The sequence below is a fragment of the Lepidochelys kempii genome, chromosome 4 (assembly GCF_965140285.1).
Source record: "Lepidochelys kempii isolate rLepKem1 chromosome 4, rLepKem1.hap1, whole genome shotgun sequence".
NCBI lineage: Eukaryota > Metazoa > Chordata > Testudines > Cheloniidae > Lepidochelys > Lepidochelys kempii.
Genome location: NC_136383.1, coordinates 96,661,588 through 96,686,614, shown reverse-complemented (window position 1 = coordinate 96,686,614; position 25,027 = coordinate 96,661,588). Strand labels below are relative to the sequence as shown.

At 40.9% G+C, this 25,027-nt stretch overlaps 1 protein-coding gene across 7 annotated transcripts in view; it reads right to left on the bottom strand.

The window, feature by feature from the left end:
• Positions 1-25,027, bottom strand: part of RBM47 (RNA binding motif protein 47) — a 115,458-nt gene that overhangs the window by 5,638 nt on the left and 84,793 nt on the right. For 4 of the 7 annotated variants that reach the window (XM_073342207.2, XM_073342211.2, XM_073342209.2 and 1 more), the window contains exons 2-4: positions 5,724-6,889; positions 3,527-3,733; positions 149-360 (exon numbers count right to left, since the gene is read on the bottom strand). In XM_073342207.2, coding sequence (XP_073198308.1) covers positions 149-360; positions 3,527-3,733; positions 5,724-6,889 — 1,585 coding nt within the window. Of the gene's footprint in view, positions 1-148; positions 361-3,526; positions 3,734-5,723; positions 6,890-21,135; positions 21,355-25,027 lie in introns of those variants that run through there. The other 3 variants (XM_073342210.2, XM_073342208.2, XM_073342213.2) reach the window with 3 other exon arrangements.

Below are 25,027 nucleotides of genomic sequence, written 5' to 3'. Positions count from 1 at the left end.
ATTCAGTGCCGTGTGAGACGACTGTCAAGGTAGGGCTGTTTTTTTTAGTCTAATAACTCAACAATCTCCCTTTAAACTGTGGCATGGCAAGAGGCCAGGGTTTCAACGTACCAAGGTAAGCTTAGCAAGGACTACGTGCTGAATTTACCTGGAAAGGTGGAGGGGTTGAAACTGCAGGTATAACAGCTCCTGCTGCCGCTGCTGCTGCTGCTGCTGCCGCCGCCGCGCTGGCTGGATCCTGCTGGACAGCAATGGGATTGATCATATGTTCCACTGTGTGGATTTTGCCATCTTCCATCATCTTGGCTGCTGGAGCTGCCTGAAACATGGAGTACTGGGCCCCAATAGCAGGGATTGCCACTAGAACAGACCAAATGCACAAAAACATATTGGAGTTGCGTCCACAGTGCTTTCTTTCCAAGGTAAAGGAAACCTCTCTCGCAAGGTAATTTACACCAGTGGTTCTCAAAGCCGGTCCGCCGCTTGTTCAGGGAAAGCCCCTGGCGGGCCGGACCGGCTTGTTTAACTGCTGTGTCCACAGGTTCGGCCAATCACAGCTCCCACTGGCCGCGGTTCGCCGCTCCAGGCCAATGGGGGCTGCGGGAAGCGGCACCTGCGGACGTGGCAGGTAAACAAGCTGGTCCGGCGCGCCAGGGGCTTTCCCTGAACAAGCGGAGGTCCAGTTTTGAGAACCACTGATTTACACCATGCTCATCACTGTGATATACAACATACAAGGTCTTAGGGGTGCTTCTCAATTCATTTGTAAATTACTATAAATATTTCAAGGTGTGCTCATAGACTCAGTACTACAATTTTGTATGTACTGCATAGTTTTCAAACACTTTTATCTCAATGGGCTCTTAAAGCAGGACCCTCCCCCTGCGTGAGGGTCACACTGAAAACTTGCCAGGAAACTGGAAGGCTACATCAAATTTACAGAAATCTGTTCAGATTACAGTTGTCCTCATTTAGTGGCCTAAGGAGATAAGTTGGAGCATGCAGTGCTCCATCTTGATCTTAGTTACTGCCTCTGAGATCAAGGTGGGAGTATTGCTTGTTGGGACCTGAAGTTTCCATAGGCAGAATTGCTGTATGAAAAGAAGAGTGTGATCTGTATTGTGTAACTTTGTGGGTAGCTGTTGGCCTATAGGCTTCACTTTAGCCAACTCTGCACTATAGTTACTTACTATAGTATATTTTTCTGGCTTAACTTAGCTGCACAAATTTCATCACATCTTTCTACTTGACTCTGGTCTCAGCTTATTTATTTAATCTAAAAAAAAATCTTACACCTTTTTTCTCATGTCAAAAAGCAGGTAACTTGCAATAAATAGAAGAACAAGGGGAAAGAGCTATGAACAGTGAGAGTTATACATGCAAGGCCTGTGAGTCTGTACCCATTTCTGAATGGAGTTTGGCTGCATTGCTTAGGAAGCAAATTTGTCCTGCTGAAAATCTCCAGCAATCACATGTGTGATTCTGTGTGTTCCTCAAAATTTACAGTCAGCTTTGATTAATTAACCTTTCAACAATAAATTTATAGATAACTGAGTGACTACTTATAATTACAGATGGCTCGAGGAGGTGATGTTTGGATTGGGATCTGAATTAGCTTTAGGCAACAGATCAGGTCTGAAGCCAAATCAAGGTTTGGTTTCAATGGTGTTGAAATCTTGCAAGAGTTTATTCCAAACTGGCAGAAATCATGAGAGATCAGCTGTTCTGTTTTCCACCATTTTGGTTTAAAAAAACAACAACCCAACTTCACAAGAATACCTCTTTTTATAAGATTTTGACCACACATTAACAGGGATCAGAAATTAGCCCTTTCCATTTAGAACTGGATCTGGAACCAGTACCACAGAGGCAGGTTTGGATCTAGGGATTTGAATCCAAACCTTCCTAAAATCTGGAAATATGTGAACTCAGGAGTCTGCTTTTGGCCTATCTTTGGAGTTCTAATAAATTAGACAGATACCGTCAATAAATATTTACTAGGTAAGAAGATAGTGTGTATATCAAAAATCATTTTTCAAGTAATCTTTAGAAATACCTGAAACTCCTAAGATGTATTCACAATTATGAAGGGTGGGGACGCTCCCTCTGAGAACTGACATTTTGCCCAGAGAGTCTGAGGATATAGGTTAATTTATCTCAAATCTTTCTTTGAAAACAGACCTCATCTTTGAAAATCATCTACTTTTGTCATGCAAATACTAAGCTGAATGCCTCTTTTCTCAAACTACATCATCAAACTGTCAAGATGGCATCTTCCTTTAGGAGTGTTCATCTTTTTTTATTTTATTTAAGGTAAGTACATATCTTAAAAGTGATTTCCACTTATTTGTAATTGATTATTAGAGAATTTCATAATGTTACAACTACAATCAAGTACATTTTTACTGTAACATCAGTGGTGTTTTATTAGTAGTATGTCTGTTACAGTTCGGATTACACTGTAGGGAAAGTGCATGATTACTTTTTTCAGTGGCTCACCCTGGTCACTTGAATGCAGATTCTACCTCATAATAGTTAGCCCAAACAGAAATCTATTCAACCAGGGTCTTGCGGACTTCCACAACTTCATTCTAGCCACTACCATTTTCTCCTATAAACACCAAGGGCTAGATTCTCAGCTGCACCCAGCTTCCACAGGATGTTGCGAAGGGGGTGGTGGAAAGGAACTAGTTGCTGTTCCCTGATCCTGAGGCTGGTTCTCCACTAGCCCCAGTGTAACTTAGAACAGCCTAAAGGCTGTCCTAAAGTTTGTCGGCTAGTAATAGCACCTAAGGGGCTATCTGCTAGCCAGGAATTGCTGGAGCACTGTGTGATCTGGCCATCCCGTTCCTGCTCTACCATAATCCTAAACTGGAGGCTCCAGGAGAGTGGCACAGAAACCAGAGCTGCCAGCTCCGTGCCAGCTGGGGACTCTCCCACACCAAGGAAATCCTCACATAGGGAGAGCTGCCTGCTTCCCAACCCCTTTGTCTTCTAGATGTCTATATTCCTGGGGCCAAGTCACCCCGATGTAGTCACTTAACATCAAAGGAGATAAACAGGGAGCAATGTGACCCCTAGTCTTCATTCTCTAGCAAACAGAGCAGCAGGCTCTGAAACCAGCAGCTGTGTTGCTATACGGTTAGACCCAGAGAGGACACCTAGGTGTGGGACTATCTTGTTCCTTTGGCCTGTGGAGTCCACACAAGTGATCATTGCTAGTAACCCTCAGTGAGTGGTGCCGGAGAATGCATTTGCTGCCTCACATTTGTAGAGAGGATAGTGATTGTCAGATTTTAATAGAACGATTGGCCAAACTCAGCAGGAAGAATACAGACCTACTGGTCCCAGCCACAAAAATATCCTAAGTATCACCAAAGCTGGTTGGGTGGGGTGTTAATTTACCCAAACCAATCTGAATCTAAAAAAGTTCAAGCTCAGTTCAAAGAACGGGCTGAATTTCAAGCCTCTTTATTCTCCCCACCCACCTCCCAACAGGTTTGCCCAACCTAGTAATTATACTAACCTGCACCAGGTTTAATGGCAACTGGATTGACAGCAGACAACTCCAAATTGGGTACAAGCTCATATCCTTTTTCTTGCTGTTTTCCTTTCCCTTCGTGGTATCTGCTATATATGCCACGGCCTGCAGAATATCCCCCCAGATAAGAGCCTCTGGGGCCAGGGGCTCTGTTGCCAGCTGCACCTCGCCCTCTGCCTCTTATGCTGCCTGCTTATAATAACAACATAACAAAATAAGGATGAATAACACAGTAACAGCAATGGGGGAAATATTAACACCCCCACATACAGGCATTCGGATAGTAATAAGCTATCTGAAGTTAGAATAGCTGAATTTGAATGACTCTGTTCTTGAAAACAAAGGGAATCTTGCTTGAATCAGGAATGCACAAGCAGACAATGCATTTTCTGGTGTTCATGGTACTTTTCGTTGCACGACTAGCTTATAGTGGTATAGTTCAGACTTCGGTGTTCTCTGGAATTTATTAATAATGTTGAAATAATAATAATTTATATCCACAATTTTGCAAATGTTACTATGGTGCTTTTGGTCATGTGATGTAGTGATAGTTTTATGGCAGATTGTTTGGGTATTCAGACCAGGGGTGATGGAATTTTCCTAAAAGGAGAGGGGGTGGGGGCATGAGGCCCCTCCTCTTCCCCCCAAAGCCCTGCCCCCTGGCCAAGCCAGAAACCAGACCCAGGCCGGGGAACCTGGGCCTCTCCACCTGCCCAGGGTGGGGAGCCCTAGAGCAGCCCCCAGCCCATGTCCCCACCTCCTGGGCCTCCCTCTGAGGACAGATGGAGGGTCCACAGCTCCCTACAGCTGCACGCATGGCTCTTACCCTGACTTGGCTCTGGCTTCTGGCCTGGCCTGGGGGCAGGGCCTGGGGGGGCCAATGAGCTACAGGCAAGCCATGGTAAGAGCCACCCGGGCAGCTGTGGGGAGCTGCAGAACCTCCATTTGCCCTGGGCAGGGGACCTGAGGGGCAGGGACATGGGCTGGAGGCTGCTTTCGGGGCCCTCCACCTTGGGCCAGTGGATGGTCTGTAGCTCCCTACAGCTGCCCAGGCTCCCCGGGCTGGGCTCCAGCTTCCGGCCTGGCCAGTGCTGAGGCCTTGGTGGGTGGGGGGGAAGAGAGGGGAGGCAGGGGGCTGGGTCCATGGCAAAAAGTGGGAGGGCCAGGCCCATCCACTTTCAAAAGTGGGAGGGCCATGGTCCCTTGCCCACCCCCTGTTCTGGTGCCTCTGATTCAGACATCCAATTAACTGATTCCTATTCCTGTAGAAATAGTTGCAGATATCAATCAGGAGATTGAGTTGAGGCTGGAACTTTTGACCAGTTAGGGTTTACAAATATTTCTGTATTTATATAGGTGGTAAAAGAATAAGATCATGCTTATTGTTAAACTGAACTTGGCTGGGAAATACATTTTCAGTAAATTATATTCTCTGTAATGGCAGTACAAAACCACTTGCAATTATAAATGTCAGTTATAATTGTTGCAATTTAAGCCTGAATGATTAATTTTTTTGTTAATTTTTAATATATAGAATTCAATAACAATTAAATTCCAATAGTAAGAGCAATATGTCTAACTTATATAGTACCGTTCATCAACAGATCTCAAAGCTTTTCGTAAAGGAGGGTACAGTATGATCAGTTTTTTACAGATGCAGTAACTGAGGCATAGAGAGTTTATGGCTAAGGTTTTCAAAGGCATCCTGTAATTTTGGATGCCTATTTTGAGATACCTAGGATCTGATTTTTTCAGAGCACCCAGCGCTGTAGCTGAAGCCAAAGGGAGGTGCAGATGTACAACACTTTGGATAATTATACTCAAGAAGTCTGGTACTTAAACTATAGAAAACTTCTGTTACTTGCCCAGGGTAATACAACAGTAATAGAAGTTAGATCTCCTGATTCCCAATCCTGTGTTCTGTCCACTAGTGCACCCCTACCTTACACCTGTCTGCATATTAGAAAGGCATTGTCAAAAGAAAAATATCTTCAATATACTAGCATTAATAAAGTAAGACTGAGTATAATTATGACGAACTGTGCTGCAAAGGTAAGTTAAGAAAAATATAAAACGTGTCATCTGTTACCTTTTAAGACAGATTCATGCCTCCTCACCCCCTTGAAAGCAAAGCTGGCAATAATGCCCCCAAATTAGATTATGTTCAACTGTGCTTACTAACCTTTCACAAAGTAATCTCGGTTGGGACCGATCAGAGCATTGTATGGATATCCATAATATGCTAGTGTATACGGATCACAAGAGTAAACATAATTGGGTTGCTGAGTTACTTCTGTTGTTGCTGCTGCTGCTGCTCCTCCTTTAGCTGCTTTCTGATAACGAGTGTACTGCTCTTTGTCTACTGGTTTGGCCAAGGTAACTTCCAGGCATGAGCCTTCAAGTTCAGTGCCATTGAGGTTGTTCATGGCATGAACTGCATCTTCCCTGCTTGTAAAGTGCACAAAGGCATAATCGCGTATTTTTTTAACCCGTTCTACACAGCCAGGGTTAAACTGGCCAAAGATCTTTTTAATTGTATCCTCCGTGGTTTCAATCATTAAATTCCTCACATACAGGATTTTAACAGTCTCCATTACATCTTCATCAACATCTATCTCTGGTTCTGCCCAATCAACAGCAATTTGGTGGCCCCACAGTTGGATTCTCCCAGGCATCAGCTTTCTCCTGGCCATGGCGGCCGCTCGATGGCTTTCATACTCCACAAAGGCGAAGCCTCTATTTTTCATCTTGTCTGCTGCACTTGCATACACAATGACGTCTAGCACGCCCTCAGTCACCTTGGAGATCTCTTCTAGTATTTCCTCTCTCTTCTTCATCTTGGGTATACCTCCAATGAACAGTCTACAGTTATCCACACTGCAGCAAACACCTAGAAGCCTACCAGGACGGATTTCGTAGTTGTTCAGTTCTCTGACAGCACGTTTGGCTTCATGCTTGTGTGTGTACATAACAAAAGCGTAGCCGCGGTTTTTCCCATCAAAGTCCATCATCAGGCGCATTTCATAGATACGTCCTACAGACTCAAACACAGGCACTAGCTCGTCTTCGTACACATCGCGAGGAATTTTACCAACAAAGACTTCACAGCCACGAGGAGGGTGCAACCCCTCCCAGCCAGGTGGAGGCCCACCGTACTTGCGCTGCCCGTTCTCTTGAATCATGGTATATCCAGTACGCTCCATGAGTGCCAACAGGGCAGCCTCATTAGGTGCACCAGCTACACCTTCAGGAACTTTGGTTGTAGACATGTTGGAGGAGTCGTTACTCATCCTAGCAGTGGAATCCTCAGCTGTCATTATGTCAAAATCATTCAAAGTGTGATGAAACCTAAACAAAGAGAGGGGAAAAGAGGACATTAATTATCTACTGTTAACATGACAGGAATCTGACTTTTTTCTGCAGTTTATGTTCAAGTTCATTTTTCAAGAATGAGGTGAATATTAAATACAAAACATAAAAATTAAATAGCAAAATATATTCTCCTGCATGCGGTGGATACCTGGCCCAGGAAACTCCCTGAGATGAGTTTCCTTCAAATCTTCCCTTCGTATGAGAGAATCTAAATGGGGTTATGGAGGAAGGTGGTGGTCCAACTTCCCATGAACTATGCAGCTCTTGTTCTTGCACCCTAAGTCTGTGCAAAACTCCACTCTGAGGTGAGTATAGGCATGTAACCTGGGTAAATGCTGCTTCAAGTAGTGTTACTTGGGCTATGTCTACATGAGAGCTTACGGCAGCTCAGCTGTACCAATGCAGCTGTGCTGCTCTAAGATCTCTCATGTAGCTGCTCTATGCTGGCGGGAGAGAGCTTTCCCATCAACATAATTAAATCACCCCCCATGAGCGGCAGTAGCTATGTCAGCAGGAGAAGCTGGTATAACTTATATGCTCAGGTGTTTTTTTCCCACACCCCTAATACTGCATGCAGTATTCTAGTATCTGTCTCACCAATGCCATCTACAGAGGTAAAAACACCTCACAGCTCCCCTGTTTATACATCCAACCATCACATTAGCTTTTCTTGCCACAGCACTTCACAGGGAGCTCATATGAGCTGTTTGTCCACTATGACCCTTAAATCCTTTTCAGTCACTACATTCTAGGATATTGTCCCCCATTATGTAGGTATGGCCTGCATCCTTTGCTCTTGGATGTACCCCTTGTATCTGGCCCCATTAAAACACATTTTGTTTGAATTGGACCAGCTTATGAAGTGATCCAGAGCGATCTGTATGACTGCTCTGTCCTCATCATTATTTATCTTTCTGCCAAACTTTGTCGTCTGCCAGTTTGTATTCCAGATCATTGATGAAAATGCCGAGTAGCGTTAGGTGTAGTACTGATCCCTGCAGAACATCACTAGAAACACCCCCATTCAGTGATGACTGTTTGACAAGATCTGTTTTCCGTAAAATTGGTTGAAGTCCAAGCATGGACAGATTGGTCTAGTTAGTAGATTTTAGTCAGTCTGATGTAGTTCTTCTGGGACAATATGTATGCCAGGTCTTTATGCTTGTGTGTTCAGAGCTGAGTACTTCTGTAAAATGGAGGAAGCATGTAAAAATCTCATTTTATAGGACAGGGGTTCTGAAAAGAGGCTGTAAGTGTTGCTACCACTGAAAGCTAGTGGAGATTCTCTTGCATGTAGGGCAAATGTTGCACTCCACGGGTACATACTGTCCAAGAGGCAGTGGAACTAAGGGGGTTTAGATGTGCTGAGAGAGGGTGTGAAGTAGAAGTCTAGGTCACAGGTGCCACAGAGCAACTCCTTGGGGGCCTGTGTATCCTGGGGGATGAAAGGGAGGGTTCTGTCTCTGAACAGGTCTGATGCAATGGAAAGGATGTAACTCATGACCAATAACAGTTTCATCTGAAAAGGGGAATCTTCAGTAGCTTTCAATAGTAGTAGCAGATAAATAATCTTTGAGCAACTCTAGTCACCAGAGCCAGAGACCATTATGTGCTCTATAACTGATGTCACTTTTAAAAACAAGTTTCAAAACCTGCCTGTGTGACCTTTCATATCTTTTGTTGTCCTTGTTTGAAGCAGAAATATTCCTTATCTAAACATCAGCACTCTTCACAAGAAAAAGAAGTGGAAGGTAGAGCAGTGGGTGCATGTTAGAGGGTTAGAGAGAGGGAAATTTGTAGGTAGTTCCTTTCTTTTCATGAGATCTCATTAAGAAATTCGATTTTTTTTTCCCCTCAAGAATTCTAAAAATCAGTTATTTCACTCTTTGGACAGGGAATTTTCCTTAAGTTTGCAATAAAGCCTCAGGATATGTGTACAAATTCAGTGTCACAGTGATATGGCCATACTTTCTATAGCTGTTCCTGGAATCACTTATCCACTGCTAGTAATACATACAGTTTAGTCAGAGTACCTCAAGACACTGTGAGAAGTAACTTCTTAGAACAGTACTTACAAATAAAATAAGGCTCATGACACCGAATGTAAACTTTAGACTGTTGGTACCTAACCCACTTGATGTATGGGTATGGGGAATGTAATATACCAACGTGTGCATATAGTTGTTCAAGTTAGAGTGGGTTGAAAATTTTCGGATGGAATATTTTCCTGTTGGAAAATGCTGTTTCATCAAAATTGATGCATTCTTTGGGAGTGTGTCAATTTTGATGAAATTTCATGTAGAAATTACAAAAAAAAAATTTTTTAACAAGGTTGGAGCATTCCATTTTGACAATATAGGAGGGGAGCATTTTGATATTTTTTTTGTTTCAAAATTTATTTTATACAAACAATTTTAAAAAATGAAAATAAAACTTCTCAATGTTATCAAAACGCAATGTTTTGATCTGAAATGCTGACAGAAGCACACTTCTGATGGCATAGCTACTTGTGCACTGGGGTTTTGTAGGCATAGCTATGTCGGTCAAGACAGAGTACAGTTTTTTTACACTCCTGATTGATATAGCAATGCCAGTACAAGCTTTAAGTGTATACCAAGCCTTAATGTTCTAACTTTTTCTGTCTCTGTTCCTTTTTTGTTTTTCATGTCTCTTTTCTCTATCCTGAGTATTTTTTCAGATTCTCTTCCTGTCTGTTCCACTCCACTTCTTTCACCAGTCTCTCTCTCCCTTTGTTTCTCCATGTTCTCCCGCTATTTCCCTCCAAGATCTTTCCCTACTCTGCTTCTTCCATTTCCACGTGTTCTTTCTCATCCATAGCTAGCCACCAGTGCTGTACTAGAACATGACTCCTTGTGGGCTCCCAGTTGTTACTGCAGTGCCACAGAGTGCAGAGACCAGAACTGTTTAGAGACCTCAATTTGGCCCACATAATCTATTTTACTCACTTAGTTAAACATACATTTTAGCTTTGCCTGCTGCATAACACAACAGAAATCTTCACAAAGTTCAGGTAAAATTTCTCTTGGACAAAAAAACATACAGTGCATGTTTTCAGGGCATTCTTATTTTTATTGTTACTGCCTTTTCATACGTTAGATTGTTTTTTCAAAGGTGAGTGGGCAAGGCTTTATAGCAACCAATCTCATGCACAATATTAATTTTAAACTGTCTTTCTGAACAGTACAGAACCATGTGTGCATTTTGTTAGTATATAATAAACTAGCGATTGAAACTTAAATCTGTTACCGTGCAAACTGTATCTCTGCAGTGTGAGAGCTAATAGTGCACACATTTAGTAGGCTTGATTGAGTCAAAGATGATTTCCTTATTTCCATTAAGAATGACTAATACGGGGAAAACCAGAAAATATATATTGACACTTTGAAGCACAGGGTCTTATGATACATAAGAGCTCAATTCCTCATCTAGGATATCCAAAGAGGAGGTTGCACCAGCTTCACAATGACACAGGATCATATGAAGAAAAGGCCATTCCTAATCTAAGCTGTTGTGAAAATGAGACTGTAGGAGTTAACAAGTGTTATGTGACTAATTATCTGGGAATGGATTAAAATGGTGGTTGCTATAGTTACTGATGTAGAGCATGCACAATGTCTGAAATACTCAGGAATTTTAAAAACCACAATAAAAAGCATGCACACGCCCGGATTAAAAATTGGAATATATTTAAGGAATAATATCCATCCATCTATCTACCTACTTATATTGTTCCCATCATCATAGTATATAAGCACCTCGCAAATATTAATGGATGACTTTCTCCTCACAGCATTCCTGTGTGGTAGGGAAGTATTTATTCCATTGTGGAAGACGGGGAACTGAAGCACGGAAATATCGTGTAACTTGCCCAAGGCCACACAAGAAGTCTGTGGCAGAGTCAGGAGCTGAAGCCAGATCTCAAGAGTCTTACTGCAGTGCCTTAACCTCAAGACCATCTTTGAAAATCATTTGTTTAATACCTGCACATACACGGTATTTATGATATACAGTGTGACACTATTTTTCTTTTTATGCCTCCCCCCTCATCCTCTCTCCCATTAAATGTTTAACAATTTATGTTCCAAAAACCAAACCCAGTTTGGGCTACCTTTAAGGGCTGCTGGTTGAGCTCCTCAGGGGTTTGCAGGAATCTCAGTTTAAATCCCCTCTCCTGGCCTCTCACTGCCCAGGTGAGCAGGAACTGGGGGTTCAGGAGAAACAGTTCACTTGGCCCTTGGGATACAAGACAGATTTCCTTTGCTCATCAGCAACCCCTCTGGTTGATTATCTGTCTAATCTGCATAGACATTTGTACCTCAGTCATTACCATGGATTCTAAATGTCTAAAGATTAAGGCCATGTCTACACTGCACACCTTACAATGGCGCTGTTGTAAGGTGCATACTGTAGCCACTCTTTGTTGTCAGGAGAGCTCTCTTCCAGCAACCAGATAAAACCACCCCCAATTAGGGGTGGTAACTTCATCACCAGGAGAACATCTCCTGCTGACCAAGTGCTGTCCACACCAGTGCTTTTAGTCATTAAAATTTTTGTCGTTCAGGGGTGTGTGTTTTTTTTTCACACCACTGAGCAACAAAAGTTTTGATGACGAAAGTGTCAGTGTAGACAAAGCCTAAGAAATATCCTGGGACCAACATGGCTACAACAACACTCCAGACAACAATTAAAGAGTAAGAAGCATTGTTGTAGAGCTCTCAAAGGATTCTCGTGTGATCCTCTTTGGACGAAAGGATGTAGGGCTGCCAACCCTTCAGGATTCTTCAGGAGTCTCCAGGAACTGAAGATGAATCTTTATTTAAAGATTGTCATGTGATGAAACCTCCAGCGACATGTGCAAGCAGAGCTGGCTGACTCAAGGGTAGGATGGATATAAAACTGCGTAAAGTGGGTCCTCAGTGATGTGATGGAGTGGAGGGGAAAGAAAGTGATTGTGCCTAGAAGACAGGAAAACTTCTGAGATATCTTGGAGTATGTGTGTATGTGAATCAACACACTGATAATTATCTTTTCTGACACTATTTTGCTGCTACTGGGGAAACACAACAAAATGGCTTCAAATGTTCAGTTGGTCCAAGTGATGAATCCCCACAAAGGAGTATGTCAGCTTTCTGCCTTCTGTATTGCCACCAACCAGCCTGTGAGTCTGAGTCAAGTCTTTTTTCTGTGTTGGAATAAACAGGCCTAGATTTTAATCATCCATTCTAATGCTTTTCAGCAGCTTCTTTAAAAAAATTGAGGTAAAAATGATTAGTTTGGCAAATAGATTTAAACCTGAAAAACTCAATGCTTCAGACATTTTCCTGCAACTTAGGCTTTGTCACTTGCACCCTCTGCCCCTAAAAATTTTCTATTCATGCAACCTTCCATGTTCTTCTATGGCACCCATCACTGTAGTATCTCAGGCCCAGATTCACAATGGGACTTAAGTCTGGTCTACACTTCAGAGTTAGGTCGATGCAAGGCAGCCTATGTCCACCTCACTATGGAAATGTCTACACTTAAATTTCGCTCCTGCCAACATAACTGTCCCACTCAGCTGATTTAATAACTCCACCTCTACAAGTGGTGTAGAGTCAAGAATAATGTAGTTAGTTTGACACAGTGTCAGTGTAGACGCTGCATTGCTTACGTTGACTGTTACTGGCTTTCAGGAGCCTTCCCACAATGCTCCACGCTGACACTAGAGTTGATAGGAGCGCTCCTGGTGAGGATGCACACTGTCGACACAAGGAGCAAAGTGTAGACGCATATAGGTGATGTAATTACAGTAATTACTAGGCACCTAGAAAATCACAGGAACAACACTGCAATCCACAAAGCCTGAGTTAGGCACCAAGGCTCCGTATCCAATGAATGGGGAAAGATGGGCACCTAGGAATGCAATCCATAAAAGCCAGCATGCTAAGCAGGAAGCCACATAAGTTAGCCAGTGGGAGATGCCAACACAAGGAGGTGTGTCCTAAACCCTACTCCTCTCGTGGAGATAAGTGCTTTCCTGCAGCCCTGATGTAGGCACCTATCTCTGCTTGTAATCCACAACCAGGAATCCTCTCCTGCATTCAGGTGGCTTAGGTGCCTAAATTGTTTTTTGTGAGAATGAACTAGGCATGTGTTTCATTCCAAACAAACTGACTGGAGAAGGAGCCCACCTTATAACTTTTGGCCAAGTGGTTAGAACACTCACATGGGATGTGGGAGACCTAGGTTCAATTCCACCCTCCCCATGAGGGGATTTGAACAGGGGAGTTTCCTGCACCTCACGGGCTTAAAGAGTCATTGGGCCAATATACACACAGAGAGAGAGAGATTCTCTAGCCTGGTGGTTAGAGTACCCACCTGGCAGGTGAGAGATGATGGGTCCAGTCCCCCACTCCAACCACACTTTAATTAGTTACCCAAAATGCAACAGCTTCAGCAGGAGAACTTAAGGGATCCCCACATCAGAATATTCCCACAGTAGGGCACTTTCCTAAGACACGTGGGAGACTCCTTTTTCAAATCCTTTCTTCCCCTCAGGCAGAGAGGGGTGTTGAACTTCGGTCTCCCCCATCCCAGGCAAGTGTTCTCACCCCTGGGCTAAAACTATAAAGTAGGCATCACCAACTGCCTCCTCCTCTGAGCAGATTTTGAATGGGACCTGATCTGGTAGGCATGCTCAGAGGCTGCTTACCAGATCAGATACCATGGGTGAGTTATGCAGAGGAACACCTATCTTCCCCAGGGTTGTGGATTACTCTGGGGCTTAGGTGGGAGATTGGCATCCTGACACCTAGAGTGAGGCAGCAGTGTGCATGCCCAGAGACAGAAACACAGCTGCCTAGGGAGCTATTTACTGCAAATATGTAGGTGCTGAGTGTATTTCGGAGCAGGCAACCAAGGAGGAGTTTTGTTGGTTACAAGTGGCTCCTAAAATTGGGATTTAGGCCCACATCCACAATGGTACTAAGTAATTTGTGGGGTTACACAACAATTTGCATCACTGCTGAACTTAGCCCTTCAGCTATGGTATTACAGAGTATGGAAACATAATGTGGATGTTTGAGAGATGCTGCTGAGCTGCAAATGTACATTCTATCTGGCTCATGTTTTATTAAGGAATCTTACTTATGTATGCATTCAACCCTGTACCTGTGTTTTGAGATTTGATCTACAGTAGGTTTTGTTAGTGACATCATGTAAGTGTGTATCAAGGTCAGTGAATGGCACCAGAAGTAAGTGAAGCGATTGGAACGCACCTGAAAACAAATAACTAAAAAACATGTTTGGGAAACTGAGCAAAAGAAGACACAATGCTGCAGGAAACATCCACAGACTTCAGTGATCAAATCGTGTGGTGACAGGTGCCTTACAGAAACTAAGATAGACGGAGATCCTGGTGAGCCGTGCAAGCGCCCATTGACCATAGATACTGACTCCACAGCTTAGCTAGTCAACAAAGGGTCAGCCCACAAGGAAAGTCCCACACATTGCTCAGCTCTGTGGCCAAGAATTCCAAAGCAAGCTGGCAGGAAGAAGCTCATGCAGATTCTACTGGAGCATTTTAAAAAGGAGCAGAGAGGTGAATGGGCTCCTATAAAAACTCAGCACTGAGAGAGATGGGCCTCACCTGAAGAGGACTGTGCCAGCAACTCCAGGAGACACTGATCCACCCAGGATCAGCACTTACGGTGGGGGTGCTAGGTGACAAGCAGTTGACTATGGTGTTGCAAGGGGTGGGTATATTCTTGTTCTTTCAGGGGAGTAAAAGGACAAAGTTATCTTTTTGCACTGTGGAGATGGATGCTAGAAGTTCTTAGGAAAATATGTACTGGTGGGAAGCTATTTGGAGAAGAGATTCTGTACTAGGGAAGAGAATGTGATGCGGTGGTCTTGGTCAGTGCAGGGGGACTCTGTATTAGAGAGGAGGAGCATTCATTGTAGGTTTGTGTTTGCAGCATTGCATCTTGGATTATAACCCAGCCAATCTGTACTTTATCTCCCCCTTCAAAATTGGGGTAGGTTCCATGGCCCTGGAGCCCAGGAGTCTGCAGAGCTTCCATTAAACATCAGCAGCACATGGTAATTTAATTTGGGATCAAACCTATATAGTACAACTCTGGTTGATTTTTGGAGCCTGCTAAAATAGGAAATTTAAAAATAAAATTACCTGATTATCGGATGAGGTTCTCTAAAATATCACCACCAGTGAGTTATTTTAAGCTCTAGGACAAATCCTATTAGTCAGTCTGGTTTTCAAAAGGTCATTTAAAATTACTGAGTGACTTTAATATAAAAGTCTAAAATAAATTTCCTATGATAGACTGCATAAAAATTCATAAAAAGATCATGCAACATTCATTAGTGAAGACATGTCAGTCAGATTTGCTGCTAGAAAACGTCTTAATTTTGCACTATACAACCTGCTAGCTGATTTCATCAGGTATTATAGTAAAGTCACACTATAAACAAAGTGTCAATAAAGGGCATCTTAACAAAAGGTCCTGCGTAGTGTTGACACAGTAAAATATTAGTTTCAGTTTTAGGTGTGACCCTTTTATTTAGATAAAATTCCTTGTGTACAGTAGCCCTGCCTCTGAAGTTCACTTGCAGCTACCAAGCACCATTACAGTTGTAGAGAAAGTAAAATAATCTTTTAAAATATCCTTGTTGTTTTTTAAAAAAGCGCTAAAGTTAAATTTTTTTGCAATGCCTGATTAAAATAATATTTAAAATGTTATAAAAATATAAATTAAATCAGCCTCCAGTTTTAGAAACACCAGGATTGGTGTGAGTTTTTTCAATGCTTGGCAATATTTTTGGCAATACTTTTGAATATTGAAAACAATATACCTGTTTGAAGATCCCTTCTGAGGAAATAAAAATGAAGTTAAAAACTTCAATAAAAATAGTGTATTGGCTCTAGAATTGTGTTTCAAATATACCATTTAAAATTGTCTTTGATTTGCATATAGCTATTGTATCTGTTATAATTTATGTTCCCTCTCTTGACAAGATTGTCATGTGACCTGCTTTGACAGCCACTTAGGTATAATACAGATATTCACTTTAGATTTGATTTAATAAATATTTTTCTTTCGTCTGCTAAGCTGTACATGGCTGCAGAAGACTGAGGCTTCTGACTCCAAACCTCGTTGTAACCCCGGCTATATTTAGATACAACCACAGCAGGGAGCCTGGTTACAATATGGTGGTCTGAACCATGCTGTAGCCCAATCTTGTAAACACTTACTACATGGTACAATACTTTCTACTGCAAGAGAATACAGGATCAGGCCTTGTGCGTGTAACCAGATTAGGGAACAACATGTTGTAACCAGCCTACCCGATTTAGTTGTATTTGTAGTGTAGACAGTGTATTCATCACAGGTGGTTTAGTAGGAGCCTGTTGGCAGAGGAGTCAGCAAGGCCACACGGATAAGGTTACTTCTTATAGGTCATGATGCCAAATTTTTATTTTAAGGGCCATATCCAGGCCCTCAAGTTCATGGACAAAAATATCCCCAAATGCATACAGCCACATTTACATGTGGAAGTTACATTACAGACACAAGCACTTTTTCTAGAAATTACAATATTTATTGCTTACTGCATGTGTTGTGAGCATATGTGAGGTGATTGTTGCTAACACAGGATTATTAAAAGGAGAACAAATCACTGGGTCCTTTAAGCACACTAGAAGAAATTCACTCAGTGTTTTCAGTTTCATTTTTGGTTCTATGTGATTGGTAACAAGGTTTTTTGTTGTTTGATTTATAACATTTCTGAAAAGGGAGAAAAGCAAAGAAATTTAAATTAGGGGTGGGATTTTCAAAAGTGCTTAGCATTAGCCTAACTCTGCTCCCACTGAAGTCCATGTTAAAATTCCCCAATGGCTTCAGTGGGAGCACTGTTAGGCCAATGATAAGTGCTTTTGAAAATCCCAACCTAAAGGTCTTCCCTATGTCCTTTTAGTTTTGTCCCCTTTCTTATCCCCAAACTTTCCCCCCAAAACGTTATACCACAGTAAAAGTTCTTTAGTGTCAGCCAACAATTCATTGACTAAATGAGCAGCAACAAAATTCTTCTAAATTCTTCTTGTACTTCTTGATCCTTATAGTAATAAGCTACCTGGCACTGCATTGTCCAGATTAGAAATTCAGTGCTATGTGTAGACTGGGTATGGGGATAGTGGCGTTTCTGGCCATGACTTTGGACTTGAAATGAATGCAATTTTGTTCTGTAAAGTGCCTGTTCAAATGGTATCACAGGGTTCCATATTTAGGGATTTCAATATGGAATGTGTTCAGTTTATGAAGTAAAAATTATTTTTTTCTAATTGGCACCCCTGCAAATTCAACCCATGATCTAAAGGTTAAGATCAGTTCTTTCTACCTCAGTCATCATCACCATAACTAAGGGTATAAAGTTTCTGCAAGCCAAATTATGCCCTTAGTTATACCTCTGAAATCCATCTAATACTACACAAGCTTAATACAAATCGATTAAATAAAAATGTTAGGGGAACTAACATTATGCTTCCCATACAAAAATCAAGTCACCTTGTACTGTGCAAACTTCCCTCCTTCCTCGTTGTCCACATCATGTTAGGTCATATGCTGTTTAGAACCTGATCTTGTAAAATACTACCTGATATATTGCTTACTAATGGGTGACAGTGATCAGCATGCTCAGTAGCAAAAATTTGCAGGATTGAGTCCCCTAGATTGCCAGCTACTCTGGGCTGGTGTCACAGGTGAAATCCTGGTCCCATTGAAGTAAATGGAAAAACTCCCAATGATTTCAATGAGGCTTGGATTTCACCCCATCTTTATTCTGTAACACACACCTATAACAATAATAGTAATAATGCTAACACTACTATAAAAATCCCGAATTCCTGTACTTGGATCTATTTTATAAGCATGAATAGTCTTACCAATTTCATTAGAAATGAAAATGAATGACATATTCAGAATAAAGTGCAATGTAATAATTCAATATGCTGCAAATATTTGTGATGATAGATGTACAGGTTTTAATGAGAAATGTTTTTACAAAGTATGTTTACCAGGAAAGTTAAAAACCAGAGTTCTAGCACAGATAAGAGTGCTCTCTTTACAAATATTCTGCCAAAGAAAAACACTTCTTTCTAGGAAAAGAGGGAGTGTTTTACTTTGGACTATGTACCTGTATCATCTTGATAACAATTGACAAGAAATATCAAGGCTCATCATTTGCAATTTAAAGGATTATTCTATTTTTGTGTCTTTTTTAAAAATCAGTACACAGACAATAGGGAAAAGAAAGCTTAGGATGGAAAGAGCCATAAGTTAATCCGGTCCACTCCTTGCCTTTTCTCATGTATAAACACGCTGACCTAAATTCAGCCCTGGAATATGGCTGTGTAACTTCTACTGAGATCAGTGGGAGCGGTGTGTGGATGTAACTCTGAGTAGAATTTAGGCCACTGATAATATTTTCTAATTATCATCTTATAATGTTACACACCGCAGAGTGATCAAAGTGGGGTTGAGAGTGTCTGAAACAGATACTATAATTTCATTTTTTCAGTGTTTGTGATCTGGCTTTTCAGCTAGTTGCAAGGGAGGTCCCTGAATTAAAAAACATCTACTGACTCTTAATACAAATTTGCTTATTTGCTTATCTTTATTTGCTTAGTTAATTTTGAACAGATAAAAGCATGGATTAATTGTTTTAAATTCTCTCTAATCTTCAGCAGCATGTTTCTTGTCTGCTTTAGTTTTGATCTTTCTCAGAGTTTCATATTACCACGTGAACATTGTAACAATGACGGGGCTAAGCCTGCAACTTTGATGGTAATGATGTAAGTGAAAGGTGAATATGGTCCAACTTATTTCCCCCAAGTCAAATGAATGAACATTCAGCATAAAATATACTCGGTTATGAAGATGGGAACATTTATTGTTAAAACAACATTAAACTTAAAGTATTTGGTTTAGTCAGTGACTAAATGCAGCATTTTTTGTCTTTGTGCATTGACATTTGACCCCTTTTATAATATGCACCTTGCACCAGGGAAACCTAAGGCACCAGCTAGTTACTCATTAAACTCAGGTACCAATGGCTGACTTGTACATATCATGCTTTAACTGCCTGGTATTGCCTGTGTGCAGAAGAGGGGGGGAAAGCAATCATCGTAGCTGTGAAATTCTGTCATATCGGCAGAACTCAGCTGCAAAGTGCAGCAATTTGTGCCTGACCCCTGATCTGTGAAGTTTGTACAAACCTTTGAACCTTTGATTGAAATTGAGCAACTCAGTTTACTAGTAGTAGGATGAGATTGCCAGTAATCGTTACTCTGTCCAGGTTTAATATTATAAATTAGAAAAAATGTTTAACCAGGGCAGGAACAGTCTAAGGAGGCAAGGACCCTATTTTTAATCAATTCAAGACAATTTAAAGTCAGTACAATTTGGTCAAAAACATGTATGATTTTGAAAGTAACATTTCTTTGGCCTAAGAAAAAAAAGGAATGAGAGGCAGATATGATTTGAAATTCACTTTCATTGATCCTTATTTTTGTTATTAAAAGCTGAAGGAGGAAAAAAATTGATTAAAAACAATTCATGTAACAAGATTACTTCCGGACTGCAATATAGAATTGAAAATTATCATGTTAGAAGATTAGCAAAACTATGCCACCTTTTGCCAATGTTCTATATTTTTATCCAACACTTTATCTAATCTCTGTTATAAAGTGCAAAACCGTATAAGAAACCCATGGAAAAATAATTTAAATCGACTGCATTATAAAAGTCAGTCTGCTTTCGATAGACATTCTGAAGGCGTTGTCTTGACAAGCAAAAAGAATATGTTTTTCAATTGTGTTAGCTCAATTGAGCTAGCTTAACATGACTGAAAAGCTCTGTTAAAGCTTTAAACACTAGGTGGGACCTTGGCTACATCACAGCCAGTTAGCATACAGTCAGTACCCTGTGTCTTAACTAGTGCAGAGGGCTTTTAATGCTTGATTGAGATAACAAGATTGAAAAATGCACCCTTTTTGCTGATCAAGACAAGGCCTAACTCAGCATGAAGCACGACAAAGGACTATAGCTTTGCTGGGGTTTCCCCCACACCTACATTCCTTGTGCACCCTGTTGACTTCCGGGGGAGATTTGAGTGTGCAAAGAGTGAAGGACTGGGTCCCAAGTGTGCATTTCAGAGCACATCTTCTATCATGTTTAACTTAAAATAACACTCCATTATATAGAAAGTAACAGGTCTGATCCTCTTCTCACTTAAATTAACAGTTTTGCCTTCAATTTAAATGGGAGCAGGACTGGACTTTAGTAATAAAGTCAGTTCTCCTTTCTTTAACCTGATTTTTTCCCCATACTTGAGTTCAAACTACCCTCCCGCCCCTGCTTCCCTGTTAATATTAGCCCCAAAGTACAAACAAAATATGAAGATAACTTGTTCACCTTACAAAAAGGATTTTTGTTAACATCATTCTTCCTAGATCTTGTACAATATACAGGCATTAAACATCCACATTTCATAAACAGAATATGAATGACCGTGTTAGAATTCCATCCTCTTAACATAATAATACCAAACACTTCCGTATGTAGAGGGACTACTGTAGATTCATTATATTAATAATAATGATATATAATTCTGTTTACTCATATTTCCTAGCCACCATCAATCTAAAAACCTAAAGACATCTGATTAAAGCTGCTAGTGCACTTTTAGAGCTAGATTCTGGTTTCAATTCATTGAATAAGATAGGAATGCAGTACTGCTGACCATGAGTATGGGTAGCAGAATCAGGCCGATAAAAATAAAATGCAAACAGGTGGTAAATGAATGCCTTTCACTTGATTAATTTAAAATAATGGCAAGTAAGTAAGTCCTTGAAATCTGATCCTATTTTTACACAAACAATATTTAATTAATTACAAATAGATTTCAGTTGTTTATGCATATTAATCTTTTAGTTTTAACAGTTCCAGAATTTGTTTTGTTATCTGACACACAATCCTTTTTTGCATTCATTTGTTCAGGTTGTAGATTAGATTCTGGCTCAAGATTAGAAGTAATTGCTTCTTCCTCATACAATTTTACAATACCCTTTGAATTACATACTTTTCGTCTTAATTACTTGGCAAACACAAACCAAACCAAAAAACCTACATAAAAAATGTTTCCCTTACCTCTCCAATCCTGAAATCTAAGGGCGACAGGTTAATACTACTAGCACCTTTTGCTTGAGCAACCTTTCTCCTAATCACAAGAACTGTGTAACTCTGTTATACAGTACATGCATCTCTTTATTGGTCAATGAGCTTTGGCCATTTAAATTCCTTGGAAGTCATTTGCTAAGGGCACCTGGAATGAGTCTGAGTGGGTGGGACAGAAAGGAAAGCAATGTTAAAACAGCCAGATCTAGAAAGAAAGCTCCCAACAGCAGTTTGAAAATTAATACAAACCTATCTGTAACTAATGGATTTTTTGGAGGGCTTGTTTGAACCTTAAGGGGAGAATAGAAGAGAGACTCTTTGACATTTTCACAGGGAGGAGGAATTTAAACAGAAAGATTTCATTCAAACTTTGAAACTTGCAGAAAGGGAGTGAATCATGTACAAACAACTTCCTAGCACAAGGCGTTGTGCAAATAGCTTGTGTTAATCAAAACAGATAAGATAAGGAAAGCACAAATTTTAGTTGACTATGTGATGTTTTCAGTAAAGTCTTTTTCTTTATGCTAGTTTAGCAACATTATTTTAGGCTACTTTTAGTTAGATTACCTTTAGTTGTACTAAAAAGCAACTGTAGTTCAAACACTGAAAGGGACTTTTACTGATCTCGGAGGTCCCAAGAATGAAAGAATTATAACAGCTGAATACCTGGTGTGTACTATTTCGGCTTGAAAACACAGAACTCAGAATGTGTTTGCTTGGAAAGGGGTAAAAAACAACCCAAAACTGAAACCTAGTACAGAAGGAAGAGCAAAGGGGTGGTAAAACATGATTCGTGACAGTAAAAATGGTTTGTACATAACAACGGAACATTAGGCCCCAGAAGCACTTAGGCAAAGTAAACAACACACCTTTTTAAGCAGTTAAGAGAAGAAACCAAACTGAAACACTCTTTGGATGTTGGATTTGTCAGTTCAGCAGGTAATATAACCAACCAGTGGGGAAAAAGGGGAGAAAGGTGTGATCCAGAATATGATTAATTGTCTGGGATTGGAGCCCACCTATACAAAGTTAAAAACAAAAACTATAGTGCATGAACTAAACAAACTGCCGGTTACAATCCTTCCTAAAGCTAGATTCAGAGTTTTGGGCTGCCACTTTGGCTTAAAAACTATTTTCAGAATGCTGACTTGAAATATATTCAGGAATGCTGTTAAAAGGGACAAAGTGAGTTGTTTCTATAGAGGTTTCAAGGGAATATTAATTGACAGACTTCTCAAGGGTCTCAACAGTAGACTCCTTGAGGATAAAGTTTTATCTAGATGTTAGGACTTGATCTGAACCCACACTTCCCCCTTTTTGTTAAATCTCATGCAGTGAAATATATTGGCAATCAGAGCCGGCCCACAACATTTTGGCACCTGAGGCAGGGAGCTCAAATGACACCCCCATGCCCCCACACCGCCACGCTTGGGCCAAAACTTTTAAACTCTGCGTCGTAGTGCTCCCCCGTCTGGCACCTGAGGCGGCCACCTCAATTTGCCTCATGGTAAGGCCAGCCCTGTAGCAGTGTGTATATTCCATTTAAAATGGACATGGCTATAGTGCATCCAGACATATAATTCTTTTTGGTTGTAGCAAACTAAAAAATAAAATCTGCCCGGCCATAAAATTCAAGTACATGCACCTTTCATTAGTTATAGCAATAGGTTTGCAATCGGGTTGTATTTTAACTGGCACATCCATTCCTGTTCCTCAGAGATTAAAGTTCAAACCAGCAAGTGTAACACCCAGTTTGGGTTTGGTTTTTAGTCAGTTTGGTCAGAATGTTGGACTTGGGACACCCTGGGCTTTATGCATATAGACCAGTCGTCCCCTACTGGCCACAGCAGTAAATATGTCTTCCTACAGCACCTCGTAGGCCATATTTCCATAAGGAACAGGAGAAGCCATAGAAAAACATGTTCACTTCAGGGAGTGGGTTGATCTGTGCACACAACCCTTAGAGAGATAATCACATGTGCTTATCATATGGATTCTTTGGATAGTCCATAGAAAAAAGGGATATAGGAGATAAAGCAGAGACTGGAGTTAGGAAAGTGAAGAGATCAGGTGGCTGAATGGACTGGGAGGAGGAGCGGACAGAAAACAGCAAAGGATTTTGGCTAAGAAAATGTCTTCTGGCAGTGTTTTTGAGGACTGGCAGGACAGGTGGCTACTTTAATTATAATTAATATGTTATGGGCATTTAGATTTCTTGTTAGTAGAGTGGTAGTGCCCAGAGGCTCCAGTCATTATCATGGTCCCATTGCGCTCGGCACTGTACAAACACACGGGCAGATATCATCCCTGCCTCAAAGAGGTTGCATTCAAATAGTACTTGTATAATATTTTTCATCTTCAGAGTTCCTCTCTACCAACATGAACTAATTAATCATTATAACACCACCGTGAGGTGAGTAAGTATTAGCTCCATTCTGCTGATTGGGGAACTGAAGAATAGAAATTAAATGACTTGCCCAAAGCCACGGAGGGAGCCAGTGTCGGAACTAGGATTAGAATTTAGGAGATGGAGGTCTGTGATCAAACCATACTTCTCTCCAAGCGCTCTAAATGGAGAAGTGGAGTTAAGAGTTGGTAGGTATTTGATGTAAGAGCTGAAGAGTGAGATCTTTAGCGGTGTAAATGGCATAACACCATTGAAGTCAAATGTTTTTAATAGTATTTCACTTTCTTCTTTAATTAAATCAGTATTACATTTTCTCTGTGGGATGATAAATTACAGAAAAGGCCTGTACTTTTAATGCCCAGAATTTTCAGCAATGTACATTAAACGTCCAGGTGACTAACCAAACACCCATATGTCTCTGACTGCATAGGGAGGATTATTATAACGAAATGGAATAGAAAAGCAATTACACCAGTAATCTGACATCTAATATGCAGTGCATTAATTCTGTAGAAATGTCCTCTACATAATAATTGAAAATTGTATCACCGATGAAATCAAACCAAATCCATACTCCTTTGTTGTTTCTCTTTTCCCTTTTAGCTCCAGCTGATCATTAATCTCCAGGAGATGCCCTGATCCTCTGTCACTATTACTTAAATAATAAACATGAAGAGATAGAGTTGCTAGGGAGCATTTTGAGGTATCATAATCATAGCCATTCGAGAACCACTGAGTTATTGGGTCATCTAGGCTGGCATTTTTAAAGAAGCCTGAAGGAATTAGGTAGAATTCTACAACTGTAGAATTAATGCGCCCATTGACTTTCATTGAGAATTGGGCGCCTTATCTCCATAGGCTCCCTGGAATATCCCAGCCGTAGTCTATTTCCCTGCCAGTGTGGGATGGTTCTTGACAATGCATTCATTTAAAATCTCTCCTTATAATGGCACTTAAATATCATGCTGAGCAGTACAATAAAAACGGTGCTTAGATACAGTGGAGAAGCTTTGATACTAGATGATACAAGTATGATAAATAGATTCTCTACATGAATTTTCTCACACTTGCTTTCTATTCCTATGCTTTGAAGTGTCCCCCATTCAGTGAGATGTGAAGCACAAACTGGTTCCTTATAGTTCCTGCATCTACAGTTTGGAAGAAGTTACAGAGTGTCACACTCCACTAAACTACCCAGGTAAACATTGTCATTTCCTCTTTTTTTAAAAAATGTTCCTTGATGAATTCCAGCTATGTGAGGGCCAAATCTGGAGAGGCACATATAAGAACATAGCAATTACCATAATGGATCAGGCCCAAGATCTGTCCTGTCCAGTCTAGACCTGACTCTCTCATATTAGCATCTTCCACTTTCCCTCCATTCTTTTCCACAGCAGAATGGACCCTTACATGGTTGCTATTCATCAGCTCCAGTTGGTGAATTAAAGATTTTTTCCC